Source organism: Chrysochloris asiatica, unplaced genomic scaffold, assembly GCF_000296735.1.
Source record: "Chrysochloris asiatica unplaced genomic scaffold, ChrAsi1.0 scaffold00079, whole genome shotgun sequence".
Lineage (NCBI taxonomy): Eukaryota > Metazoa > Chordata > Mammalia > Afrosoricida > Chrysochloridae > Chrysochloris > Chrysochloris asiatica.
This window is the reverse complement of record NW_006408597.1, coordinates 2,471,077-2,485,268: the sequence shown is the minus strand read 5'-3', so window position 1 is coordinate 2,485,268 and position 14,192 is coordinate 2,471,077. Positions and strand designations below refer to the sequence as shown.

The 14,192-nt window shown below is 43.8% G+C and overlaps 1 protein-coding gene across 1 annotated transcript; it reads left to right on the top strand.

Annotated features, from left to right (window-relative positions):
- Window positions 1–77: 77 nt before the first annotated feature.
- Window positions 78–1,571, top strand: ISCA2 (iron-sulfur cluster assembly 2). Its single transcript, XM_006865528.1, has 4 exons — window positions 78–148; window positions 335–437; window positions 554–669; window positions 1,397–1,571. Exons 1-4 carry the CDS (start codon window positions 78–80, stop codon window positions 1,569–1,571), a joined length of 465 nt encoding a protein of 154 aa, XP_006865590.1.
- The last annotated feature ends 12,621 nt before the right edge of the window (window positions 1,572–14,192 follow it).

Below are 14,192 nucleotides of genomic sequence, written 5' to 3'. Positions count from 1 at the left end.
CCCGACCAATTCTTCCCGCCTCCCAAGGCCTAAGAGGGGCGGGATGGGCCCTGCGAGGGGCGGGGCTTTGGAGGAAGATGGCGGCCGCCTGGGGTCTGTCCCTAGCGGCCGCTGCACTCCGAGCGGTCACTCCCTGGCCGAGGGGCAGGTACCAAGTCTAGAAGACACTTGGGAAGGGAATGTTAGGTTCTGCGCTTCCGGGGCAAGGGGGAAACTAAGGACCGCGGGGGTGGGGCGTAGAGGGGAGGGAGGCTGGTGTGAGTCTGCCCTGGTCGGGGTCAGGCGCCCCATTACCCACGTCTTGCCCGGCTAATCCTCTTCCCTTGCGTGGCAGGCTCCCCGCGGCTTTCCTCTGGCCCCAGGTGCTTCGGAAAACGTCGTCCTCCAGCCCTCATGCCGACGAATGGCAAATCCACCTCACCGACAGCTGCGTCCAGGTAGGAGGCCGTGCGTGGGGCGGCTTTGTCCTGGCGAGCGCCGGTACCTTATCGCTCACCCTTCTCTTCCCTGTCTCCCGGAATTTTCATCCCCACCCCCGCTTTCTGCATTTCAGAGACTTTTGGAAATCACGGAAGGGCCAGAATTCCTGAGACTGCAGGTGGAAGGAGGTGGATGCTCTGGATTCCAATACAAATTTTCACTAGATACAGCTGTCAACCCCGATGACAGGCAAGGAGGAGGAAAGGGTGGGACCTCTGGATGTTCGCATGAGATAAAAGTGCCTCCAGTAATTTTGTTGTTGTTGTTGTTAAGTGCCGTTCCGACTTGGAGCGACTCTGTATAGGGTTTCCTAGGAGCGGCTGGTGAATTTGAACTGCTGACCCTGTGGTTCAAACTGACTGTATAGTCCAGCGCATTAAGCCACATCGCAACACCAGGACACCTCTATAAGATACCCTCCAGTATAAGATGCCCTTTTATTTCAAATTTCAATGGGTGAAATTTGTTAACACCAACCTTCTCACATAGTGTGAATGCAGTGCACATTTATTGTCCTGATTTAAAAAAAAGTAACGAAGTGGTCTGTGAAAAATTGATATGCCCTGGCCCATAGGGAGTTCGTAGAGAGTCAGGTGGACTCCATTCCATATCTAATTCCTGAAATATTTCCCTGTATTTATTTCACTGCTGTGTCACTGTAGGATCAGCACTGGGCTGCTAACCACAAGGTCAGTAAATCAAACCCACAAGCTGCACTAAGGAAATCCTATACAGAGTCCTTAACAACAACAGTTCATTGCATTTTTGCCTCAGAGGAAATGAGCACTTATTAGAAGTAATAAGGACTGTTCCCTCTGTATTCCAAGAATAGAGAGTGTGCTGGGGGGAGGAGGGAGTTAGTGTCATGCTTTGGATGTTTATGATCTTAATTAATGCCTTGGTCCTGTCTTTCCAGGGTATTTGAACAGGGTGGGGCAAGAGTGGTGGTTGACTCTGATAGCTTGGCCTTCGTGAAAGGGGCCCAGGTGGACTTCAGCCAAGAACTTATCCGAAGCTCATTTCAAGTGTTGAACAATCCTCAAGCACAGCAAGGCTGCTCCTGTGGCTCATCCTTCTCTATCAAACTTTAATGTGACAATGAGTGGCCCAGGCATCGCCACCAGCCTACTAATTTGAGGAAGCTTGGATTAGTAGACTTCTAGAGGTTTCCTTCTAATCGTGTTTCCTTCTCCATTTTATTGCCCTCAACCCACAGGTGTTGTGGTTTGCCACTTAATTTCAGAATGTGAAGCTTTTACTCTTGATTTAATTCCTCACTCTTCTCCCTCCAGTTTTTAAGATGCCGTTACCTCAGATTTAATCACTGGTTAAAACCCAGTATAATCTCTAGAGCCTTCAAGCTTCCAAAATTCTGAGTTATGCTCTGGTCTGCAGAGCTGCTTGTAGATATGTGGACAGCTATATATAAAACTATATTTTAACAGAAAGTCCCTACTGTGTTTTCAATCAGGGTCACAGATTGGTTAGCTTGACTCCTGGGTACTAGGCAAATGAAATGTTTTTTTTCCTTTCAACATTTGTGGCTATGCCACTTGATCTATCATAATTTTGATGCAACCCATTCTCCATTTCCCATTTGTAGAGCACAAATAAATAGTCATGGGTCTAGTAGACTCAAAACAAGAACCCATCACCCAGACAACTTGGACCAAACTCCTGTTGATAGCAGAACCATTTAAAATAGCCTCCATACTCCACACTAGGGGACAGTTATAGATTCTGTGAACCTATAAATCTTTTCTGAGTATGCTTCTTCACCAATCTTACGGTGTCAAACACCTCTGGTCTAATGCATAAGCAGGAAGTGATCCTTTTGCTGGTACAGACAATAGACACTTGTTTTGTTGTTAAGTGCCGGCAAGTCGATTCCGACCCATAGCTACCCTGTATAGGGTCTCCAAGGAACAGCTGGTGAGCTTGAACCACTGACCTTGCAGTTCATATGACTTTGCAGTCTGACTCATTGGCCCACAGTGCCACACCAGGATTCCAGTGGACATTTATGGACTTTATTTAGGTAGGCCAGATAAAATTCAGGGTGCCCTGTTAAATTTGAATTTCAGATAAATGACAATTTTCATTCTCATGTAGAGCCTGGTGTGGCACTGAAGATAAGCAATGGCTGCTAGCTACAAGGTCAGTGGTTCAAACCTACCAGGTACTGTTTGGAAACCCTATACAGGTTCACTACGAGTCTGAACAGACTATGGCACTTAACATCAACAAATGTCTCATGCAATATCTGGGACATACTTAAACTAAAAATTATTCATTGCTAAACCTAGCATCCCTACTTACAGGTCACCAGAGAAAAGCTTTTTAAGTTACAAATTACCAATTTTAAAGTATTATTTGGGTATGGTAGTTAAATCGACTCTTGTGTGCCATCAAGTTGATTCTAATTCATCGTGACCCTATATAGGGTTTCTGGGAATGGCTGGGTTTGAACTTCCAACCTTGCATTTAGTCCAGCACCACACCATGGCTCACTTAAACAGGCTTCAAAGCTTAAAATAATCACGGTCCCTGTGTGACTTACGGGAGAGCTAGAACAGTACGGACAACATAAAAAACTCAACCAAAAATGGCGGACTGCTAATGTTGGGCAGACTGCAACCAAGTTGACTCTGGAAAAGTTAAGATCTATCTTTTGCTCCACAACCTGAAACTTTGTTACAGCAAAATCTTGCATTTCTGGACTGAATTGGAATGAAAGGCAGTCAATAAGAATTTACCATTAAAGAACATGGAAATTAAGAATTTAGAGACGAGGTATTTGAAGCAGAAACTCAGATACTTCTGTTTCCAAATAAAATCTGCAATTTAGAGAAAAGAAATCTCTTGTGGTTAGAGGAAAGAAAGGAACACTCAGTTACTGAAGTCTTGGGTTGAGGTCGAGAGTAGTGTACCACGAAAGCGTCTGTGTGTAAAGTTGCTAAAATACTGAGGGTTGCTGCCAACACCTAGCCTTATATTTTCAATTTGGACTGTCTACGTCCTTTTATCCTCAAGGGATTTTACTGCATTTTGCTACATTCTTTCATAATATTCTTGTGGATTATTTATGGATTTGTTGATTTTATCACACCTACTAATCCTGGTGTGGCTATGTAGGGTAAGTACCTGACTGTTAACCACAAAGTGGGCAGTTCAAACCCACCAGCCACTCCTTAGAAACCCTATACAGGATCACTATGAGTCAGAACTGACTCAGCAGCCCTTAACAACAACACTGATCTTGGCATGGCACTGGAGGATGAGTGCTGAGCTGCTGACTGAAAGATGGGCAATTCAAATGCACCAGTTGCTCCCCGGAAACCATATACAAGGTTACTATGAGTCAACCGACTCAACGGCATGTAACAACAAGACTGAGCTCAAAGCAGAATAACTTTAGTTGTTAATTAAATGATTAAATTGCATTGGTCACTTAGTCAGAAACAGGGTCCCTTAGAAGACAGAAGCCTTTATTTAGGTACCCATTGTTAATCGGTGAACTGGAAGTTTGTGTTTAGGAGGGGTGGACTGGAGAGAAATCTCTTACCACACTGAGAAAGGGGACACCTGGTGCAAGTCTGTTTTGGGGGTGGGGAGGCCATGGGAGAATGATGGCACCAAGGGGACACAGGGCAATTTGTTTGCAATAAACAGTAAGCATGGTAACATTGACTTAGCATTTTTTCACCGGATGTTCCTTTCCAGCAGACATATTCACAAATGTTCACTGTACAGATTCATTTAGGTAAACGACTCTTCAGTCACCAGTGGAAGATCTTTTTCCATCTTTTAAGGGAAGATCTTTAAAGCCCTACTGCAGACTTGACTGTAACTGACATGTAGCGTCAGACTGAGGCAACATTTCTGTCCCACCTTGGCTTTAGAAAAATGCAGTCGTGCAAGAACCAGAGGTCAGGGAATTACAAATCTGCTTTGCCTTCTTGGGGCTCAAATAGGGGGCCTCTTGGTCAATAGCCAAATCTTACTGTCACATCACACTCTTAAGGGATACGATGGATGATTGTGATGGATAGTATCTAAACTGTGTATGTCCTATCACCCTTAGTTTCCTGAGTGGGAATGGTGACTGATTACAAGGGTTTAGGAGAAAACAAGTCCAGAAGGAAGGACTACTACATTACGTGTCCAGAAAGATACTCTGTCTCCTGGGAATTGAGTCCTATTCTTTTGAAATTTCCTTATAAAACATCAGAGTGGAAAGCTGATACTTGGCAGTATATGCAACAGGGCATTGTGGATTAATGTGCCAGACTGCAAAGGCGTTTGTACTGCAAGGTCGGTGGTTCAAGCTCACCAGCTGCTGCTTAGAAACCCTATACAGGGTTGTTATGGGTTGGAACCGACTCAACGACACTTAACAACAACAGCATTGACAGTAGCTGCTGCTTCCGGTTTGTATAGCCCTCCCGGAACTCCGACTCCAGCTGCTGTCATGCATCTGGCAATGGTAGGGGCTTAGTGACAGCACCATTACGGTTTCACATGTTTGTCTTAAAGGCAGAAAACTTACTTTTAATTTTGAAAATACTGGAGATATAATAGAAAATGTCACATTGTAAACAAACCCATTAACTCATTGGATTAAAATGATAACACACTCACATATAAAAACTAAAGACAAAACGCTGGTACCAAATTCAGCACTTAAAGGAGGTCTGTTGTTGTGTGCTGTGGAGTCGGTTCCAACTCATAGTGACCCTGTACGGGGTTTCTGAGGCTGTTAATCTTTACGGGAGCAGAAAGCCTTATCTTTCTTCCGCGGACAACTGGTAGTTTTGAACTGCTGACCCTGAGGTTCGCAGCCCGATTCGTAACCACTGTGCTACCAGAGCCAGTCTCTAAAAGGACTTTCTAGAAATAGAGGAAGAAGCAATTACAAGCAGGCACAGAAATGATGATGAAGGGAGCATCCACTCCACAAATGCTTAGGAGAGGAAAAAGAAGGCAGAGCAGTAGACCCATCTCTTGACTAAAGGCTGAAGGATAAATGGAGAAAATGCTGTCTTTCCAGATGTTCTGAAAACATCAAGACCACTTCACCCTGTCCTCTTGGCTGGGCTTCCTACCTTTTACTGAGTGTTGCGCAAGACTTTAAAAAAAAACCACACTTGGCTCTGGTGGGAAACATTTCCACTTTCCTTCTGGTGCCAGAGGGGCTGTGAGGGAGAGGACTTCGATATCACCATTGGGGGTCTCTGAGTTCATCAGCAAAGGCCATCTCCACCCAAATCCTTCCCGGAAATGCCTATATTCTGTGAAGAATATACAAAGCAAAATACATACCAATCCAACCATTTGCCGATGTATAATTCAACAGCGTTGATGATGACAGTCTTCAAGTTGGACAGCCATTCTCATGCTCCTTTTCTAAGTTGTTCCTTCCCCATTAACATAAACTCGAAGGTGCCTATTTAATCTTGACTGTTGATGCCAGTTTCATCTGTATGTTGTGAAGTGTCACAACTCCAGTGGGTTATGACACAGCCACCGTGTATAGGGTTTCCAAGGAGCCGCTGATGACTTTGAATCATTGACCTGCAAGTTCAAACTCACCTTGCCATCCAACTCATTAGCCCACAGCACCACACCAGGACCATTTTTATGCCAAAAACCATTTGGCTATTTGTAATGTCATCCTCAAGGAGCTCTGGTAGCGTAGTGGTTACGAATCAGGCTGCGAACCGCAAGGTCAGCAGTTCAAAACTACCAGCTGCTCCATGGGAGAAAGATGAGGCTTTCTGCTCCCATAAAGATTTCCAGCCTCGGAAACTCTGTTCAGGGTTGCTATGGGTCGGAACCGCCTCCACAGCACATAGCAACAACAACAATAACAATGTCATCCATGGGCCATACAAAATTGTTGTTGTTGTTGTTAAGTGCCGTTGAGTCGGTTCCGACCCATAGCGACCCTGTACAGGGTTTCCGAGGGTGTAAATCTTTACGGGAGTAGAAAGCCTCATCTTTCTCCCGCGGAGCGGCTGGTAGTTTCGAACCGCTGACCTTAAGGTTCGCAGCCCGATTCGTAACCACTACGCTACCAGAGCTCCTTAGCAACTTAAAAATTAACCTGCTGTATTTCGTCAAACATTTAATTAACTCACTCCTAACAACAACAACAGCGTGATGGTGTGGTGCTGTGGGTTAATGCGCCAGACTTCAAAGCCATTTGAACTGCAAGGTTGGCGGCTCAAGTTTACCACCTGCTCCTCAGAAACCCTATACAGGGTCGCTATGGGTCAGAACCAACTTGACAGCACTTAGCAACAACAACAACAACAACAACAACAACACGATGGCTGAGTCCTGGTGTGGCTCTGTGAGTTAATGCACAGGACTGCAAAGTCAGTTTGAACTGCAAGGTTGGTGGTTCAAGGTCACCAGCTGCTCCTTGGAAACCCTATCCAGGGTTGCTATGGGTCAAACTCAGCGGCACTTACTAACAACAATGTGATGGCTGGAGTCCTGGTGTGGTGCTGTGGGTTAATGCTCTGAACAACAAGATTGGTTTGAACCCCAAGGTCAGCGGTTCAAGCTTACCAGTTGCTCCTAGGAAACCTTATACAGGGTTGTTATGAGACAGAACTGATTCGACAGCACACAACAACAACAGTGTGATAGCTACAAGGACCTAGTAGCTGTAGTGGATCACGTTTTGGGCTGCAAATTGCAAGGTCAGCAGTTTGAGTCCACCACCCGCTCCATGCCAGAATGATGAGACTTTCTACTCCTGTAAAGATTTACAGCCTTGGAAATCCTATACAGGGTCTCCATGAGTCAGAATTGAATGATGCAGAAAGCATCAAAAAAAGATGGAAGGAATACACAGAGTCACTGTACGAAAAGGAATTGGTTGATGTCCAACCATTTCAAGAGATGGCATATGATCAAAAACCAATGGTCTTGAAGGAAGAAGTGCATTGAAGTCATTGGCAAAAAACAAGGCACCAGGAATTGATGGAATGTAAATTAAAATCTTTCAACAAACTAATGCGGTATTGGAGGCACTCACTCATCTATGCCAAGAAATTTGGAGGACAACTACCTGGCCAACTGACTGGAAGAGATCCGTATTTGCGCCCACTCCAAAGAGAGGTGACCCAATGAAATGTGGAAATCAGTGGACAATAGAATTGATACCATATATTGGCAAAACTTCCAGAGATTCAAGCCAGTTTCAGAAGAGGATGTGGAATGAGGGATACCATTGCCGACGTCAGATGGATCTTGGCTGGAAGCAAAGAATACCAGAAAGATGTTTACGTGTGCCGTATTAACTACATAAATGCTTTTGATTGTGTGGATCATGACAAGTTATGGACAACATTGTGAAGTGTTTGTATTCCAGAACACTTAATTGTACTCATGCGGAACCTGTATGTAGACCAAGAGGCAGTTGTTTGAACAGCACAAGGGAACACTGAATGTTTTAAAATTATGAAAGATGTGCACCAGGGTTGTGTTCTTTCACCATACTTATTCAGTCTGTATGCTAAGCAAATAATCTGAGAAGCTGGATTGTTTGAAGAAAAACATGGCCTCAGGATTGGAGGAAGACTCATTAACCTGCGATATGCTGAAAACAAAATATTTGCTGATAAAGATCAAAGACTAACCAAGCCTTTGATATGGGTTGCACCTCAATGTAAAGAAAACTAAAATCCTCACCACTGGCCCAATAAACAACATCCATATAAATGGAGAAAAGAATTGAGGTTGTCAAAGACAAAAATGAATTTTTGCTCGGATCAACCATCAACAGTCATGGAAGCAGCAGTCAAGAAATCGAAGCAGCAGTCAACACTCAAGAAGGCAGCATTAGGCAAATCTGTTGCACAAGACCTCTAAAGTGTTGAAGAACAAAGATGTTAGTTTGAGGACCAAGGTGCGCCTGACCCAAGCCATGGTATTTTCAATAACCTCAGGTGCATGCGAAAGTGAATAAGGAAGATTGTGGAAGAATTCATACATTTGGGTTACAGTGTTGGAGAATATTAAAAGTACCATAGACTGCCAAACGAACAAACATATCTGTGTTGGAAGAAGTACAAGCCAGAATGCTCCTTGGAAGCCAGGATGGCCAGACTTTGTCTCTCAGATTTTGGACGCATTATCAGGAGGGCCTGGTCCCTGGAGAAGTATAGCATGTTTGGTAAAATGGAGGACCAGAGAAAAAGAGGAAGACCCCCTCAGTGAGATGGATTGGCACAATGGCGGCAATGATGAGCTCAGCTGTAGCAGTGATTGTGAGGTTGGCCCAGGACCAGGCAGTGTTTCGTTCTGTTATACACAGGATTGCTATGAGTCGGAACTGACTTGATAGCACCTAATAACAATAACAACAACAATGAGCCAGAATTGACTCCACAGCACAGCATCACACCACAATGTGATGGGTGGAAATGCAGATTGCCTTGGCACCACCAGACAAAATTATTTCATGGGTTTTATATAGCCCACGGGCTAGACCTTCCCCAACCCTGCTGTATAGGGTTTCCGAGGAGTGGCTGGTGAGTTTGAACTGCCAACTCTGTGGTTCATATCAACCTTGCAGTCCAGTGCTTTATCCTATAGCACCACACCAGGACTATATAGATAGATCTTAAAAGAGCAGAATGCTCAAGGCAGACATTTTCAATTATGCAAAACTATTGTCTAGCTTTAAGAAGACTTTAGGGAAATATTTTTGGTTTAAAGATGATCTCAGGACGATAGTTTTTGGGGATTCATCCAGTCTTCATGGCTCCAGAAAATCTGGATTCCATAGGAATTTGAAATTCAGTTCTGCATTAAAAATGTGGAGTACTCTCAAAGATATCTAGTATTGTTGGTTCTTATCGCTCTTTTAAAATCTTTGTTTGCCCTTCTTGCTCTATAGACACAACACACCAACCTTTTGGTTGTAGTTGAATGCTGTTTGTGCCAACTAGGGACTCCTCAGAAATACCATAGTGTTATTTAAAGGAACTTTGCTTTAAGGCATTTTGAAATAAGTATCACTTGGCCTTAATTGTAAAATATAGACAAATATATAAAGAGAGGATGCATTTAAGAAGTCTGTGGCCATGGCCACGGAGGACTCGAGAGGAGAGTGGAGCTACCGGCTGACGAGAAGAGAGGACATATGCACAGGAGCTCCCACACTTGCAGATGAAACCCACGTGACCTGGACCGGATGACTGGATGAACTTGACCTATACCTATAGAGCAGCAGCTCAAAAGAAGAAACAAATCCTTACAGCAAGAATGATTCCCACCCCCTCCACACACAGAGTGGATGGAGATGGGCAACTTGGACATTGGATACTCAAATGGGGAGGGGGGAACTACAAAGGCAAGAAGTGACTGGCTTACAAGCTTTCAAGGAGGAACCTAGTGCTAGGGAGCATGGAGGAAGGCAGAATCTCCAGTGGGTACTATTCAATCTGTCTGGGCAGAGCGGATGAAAGGAAATACAGATGGGTAACTCACAATACTGTAGTGAAGAATGCTTATCAGGATGGATTATGAGGGTTGGAAATGCAAAGGTAGGCGATTTTGAACAAGGAAGGGAGTGATTCATTCTACAGACTAGGAGCAGAGCTATCTGGAACCTTCAACAGAGAAATGCCGAGAGCGGGACCCTACCCAGAGAAACAGAGGTGCATGAGATGGAGACAGAGACGTGGAGCAATGAAGCGGCTGGGGACTTTGGATCCAGAGAGGGAAAGGGACTGTGGGCCGAAAACTGGAGGGAGGGGGGGGGGGGAAGGGTAGGGGGCGGGTTTCTAGGATATACCCTTTGGCTGGTTGATGATGCATGGAGGGGATTGGAACCATGGCAATGAGATGATATATGTTGGAATGAATGTAAAACTAAAGTTCTCTCATGTAAACTACCAGGTAATTCACAATAAAACATAAAAAAAAAAAGTCTGTGGCCAGCAGTTGTATTTTAAAAATATTTTATTTTTTGAAGTCAGTAATGCATATAGAAGGAGCTCTGGTAGCGTAGTGGTTATGAATTGGGCTGCTAACCTCAAGGTCGGCAGTTTGAAACTACCAGCTGTTCCGCTTTCTGCTCCTGTAAAGATTTACAGCCTTGGAAATCCTGTACGGGGTCACTGTGAGTCGGAACCAACTCCACGGCACATAACAACAACAATAATATAGTACAAAATACAAAAAAATACAAAAGGAGATACAGGGGAAAGTCTCCCAGTCCTGTCCTTCCATCTGCCTGCCCACTTTCCTTCCCCACAAACTACCATTGTTTGCAAGAAGTTAACCCACAAATGTAATCTCACACATATGAAATATGCAAGAATATTCATTACAACACTATCTGTAACAGCAAAAGAAACCATTGAAATGTCCTTCGATAGGGTACTGAATGAAGAAATTTTGGTTTATCCATTTAACGAAACATCACATAGTTGTAAAGTAGAAGGCAGCTGTCTATGTGTAAGTGTTTATAAGTGAAACAGCAGACTTCAGAAGAACACGCATAGTATGCTGTTTGTGTTTTTAATATAAAGAAGTAGGTGTATATGAAGGCAAATTTCTAAGGGTGAGCAAGAAGGCAAGGGTAGTTTATCTGGGGATGAAGGGCTGAGAATATCTGGGGACTGGTAAGAAGGTCTCTGAAATCTGGGGAGTAAGGGAGAGCAGCCAAGATGAAGTTAGCAAATACCCACCTCCCTTTCTACTTTTTTTAGACGAATAGCAGCATGTGTTCTATACCTTCCTTTCCCTCTTCATTTCTTTTGGGTGGGTCCTTTTCCTATCAAGGCATTCAAAGCAGCTGTTTTGTTCTTTCAAGGCTCCATAGCAGTTCATAGGCACCTTGTGATACAGGCTGTGTCATGGGCTGATAACCAAATAGTCCCCAGTTTGAACCCATCAGCCCCTGCATTGGAGAAAGATGGGACAATCTGCTTCCATAAAACTCACGGGGCAGTTCTACCCTGGCCCACAGGGTTGCTATGAGTTGGAATTGACTCTATGGCTGTGGGTTTGATTTTTCTCATTTTCAGTTTTATAGCAATTCATTGTTTATCTTTTGTTATTACAAATACTAATATAATGAATAACCTCTTACATACTTCTTTTACACTTGGCAAAGATGTATCTGACGCTTAAATTCCTCCTATGAGAGGAACTCCTGCATCAAACAAAAATTACTTTTGTAATTTAAAAATACATTAGCATATTGTCACCTCCAGAGATTATACTAATATATATGCCCATCAGCTGTAAGAGTGCCTGTTTCCCAAATGCTGTCACCTAGGAGTCTTATCAAACATTTTGATCTTTGCCAACCTGATAATTAAAAAGCACTATCAGAAACCCTGTTCAGGGTCTCTATGGGTCGGAACCGACTCGACGGCACTTAACAACAACAACAACATCATCAGAGTTGAAAGGAGCTCAGGTAGCATAGTGGTTATGAGTCAGGCTGCTAACCTCAAAGTCAGCAGTTCAAAACTACCAGTTGTTCCACTGGAGAAAGACGAGGCTTTCTGCTCCCGTAAACATTTACAGCCTCGGAAACCTTATGCAGGGTTGCTATGAGTGGGAACAACAATACGGCACACCAACATGGCACACCACCACCATCAGTGTGGAGTCAGTGTTGAGTCCTGGTGTGATGATGTGGGTTAATGCATTGGACTGCAATGAACTGCAAGGTTGGCAGTTCAAGTTCATCAGCTGCTCCTCAGAAACCCTATACAGCGTGACTATGGGTCAGAACTGACTAGGAGGCACATAACAACATCAGTGTTGTTTGGTTGGTTTGTCTGGAACATTTTATCGTGGTTTAGGTGAAAGTTTATAGAGCATTATTTCCTAAACAACAATTTATATACATTTTGTTTCTTGGCGTCATTGTTATTAAAGGCCATTGCCCTTGTAAAGGGTTTGTGAGGAGCAGCTGATGGGTTTGAACTGCCGGCCTTATGGTTAACAGTCCAATGCTTCCCCTACAGTGCCACAGCAGGATTTCATTAGCTGCAGTCAATGGAATAGTGCTCCTCCCTCTCCCGCCCTGGGTTCTTTCCATTCACCGTCTTCCCAGCCCATTCTTGCCTTCTGAACTTTATTTTTGGGCAAACATTGCCCTTTTGGTCTCGGATGAGTGATTGTTCTGAGGAACACATTCCTCACCATGTCATTGTTCCCTTTAAAGGTCTGTCTATTGCTTAGTTGGAAGGCTATCTCCAGGAGTGGGTTCAGTTCCAGGATTAAAAGGTGTCTAAGGACCATAGACTTGTGGGTTCCACCTTTCTCTAGCAAACAAGTAAGTCTGGTCTTTTATGACTCTTTATTTTTTCTACAATGTTCTCCCACTCTGCTTAGGCCCTTCTATTGAGATCCTGATCAGAGGGTGTTCAGCAGTGGCAGCTAGGTACTATCTAGTTCTTCTGGTCTCAAGCCAGAAAAAGCTGTGCTTTGTGTGGCCCATTACTCCCTTGCGCCAATTATTTCCCTGAGTCTTGTTTTACGTGTTGGGCTGCTAACCACAAGGTCAGCAGTTTGAATCCATCTGCCACCCAGCAGGAGAAAGAGGAGGCTTTTTGCTCCCTTAAAGATTTACAACCTTGGAAGCATTCCATATGGTTGCTGTGAGTCAGAATCAACTCACTGGCAGTGGGTTTGGTTTTGGGGTTTTGATCTTTCATTCTTCTTTGTTTTAGACAGGAAGAGACCACAGGTGTACCTTAAATAGCACCTTGCAAGCTTTTAAGACCCCAGTTGCTCCTCACCAAAGTAGAATGTAGAACACTGTCTTTGTGGACTGTGTTATGCCAGTTGACCCAGATGTCCCCCAAGACTATTAGACCTGGGCCTTCAAGCCTTTCACTTGTTACAAATGAAGATCAGAACATTTTCATATGTTTAAGAACTGTTTATTTCTGTCTGCTGAAAACATCTCAACGGACATAGTAACCTAGAGCAAATTATTGAACTTTTTGTGTCATCCATTCATTGGGACTAAAAATAGTAAATAAGATTACTGGGTGGATAAATGAAATTTATGCACAGCCCTCAACACAGTGGCTGGTACATAGCAAGCGTTCAATAAATTATGTGCTAGCTGAGAATCAGAGCAGCAGGTACAACAGTACAAAGTAAGAGAGTTTTCCGGGTCTTCAGCCACACGGAGCCTTCACTTGCGGTGCCAGTCATCACAGCTTTCTTTGTCTTGGGACAGTAAAGAATTTTCCCCCCACGGAATCCAATCCATAAGACATGGGCAGAGTTGATAAGGGGATAAGCACAGTTTCATCTCTACTATTTAGATGTAACCCACAAATTAGGTCTAGTATGAAATAAACACATCATCAAAACAGCCTAGATGTACGTGTCTTTATTCTACCGCGGTTCTCAACTCCCAGCTCGCCTGAGTCTCTCCTTGTAAGCTTGGAGGGATGTCAAGCATCTATTCCATGAAGGGGAAGAGTGCAGGGACGTCTTCATAGAAAGTAAAGACAACATTAGAAATCTGGCTTCCTCTGAACAAGGCTACATTGTATTTTATCATCTAGAAAATAGACCTTTTTATTTGTAGCATACTAAACTGGTTTTCACAGAAGGTTCCTGTAAGATGTCGCACATGTTTAATAAAGGGCTTTGGAGACAAGCAGCCTGTCTGTGGCTTTGCTTGGTGCTGCTTGGTAGATTGTGAATGTTTA

Excerpts from the sequence above, each read along its gene's own strand:
- ISCA2 (XM_006865528.1), top strand. The coding sequence starts at position 78 with ATGGCGGCCGCCTGGGGTCTGTCCCTAGCGGCCGCTGCACTCCGAGCG. Across the intron at positions 438-553 it reads TCACCGACAGCTGCGTCCAG|AGACTTTTGGAAATCACGGA; the intron begins GTAGGAGGCCGT and ends TCTGCATTTCAG. Across the intron at positions 670-1,396 it reads GCTGTCAACCCCGATGACAG|GGTATTTGAACAGGGTGGGG; the intron begins GCAAGGAGGAGG and ends CTGTCTTTCCAG.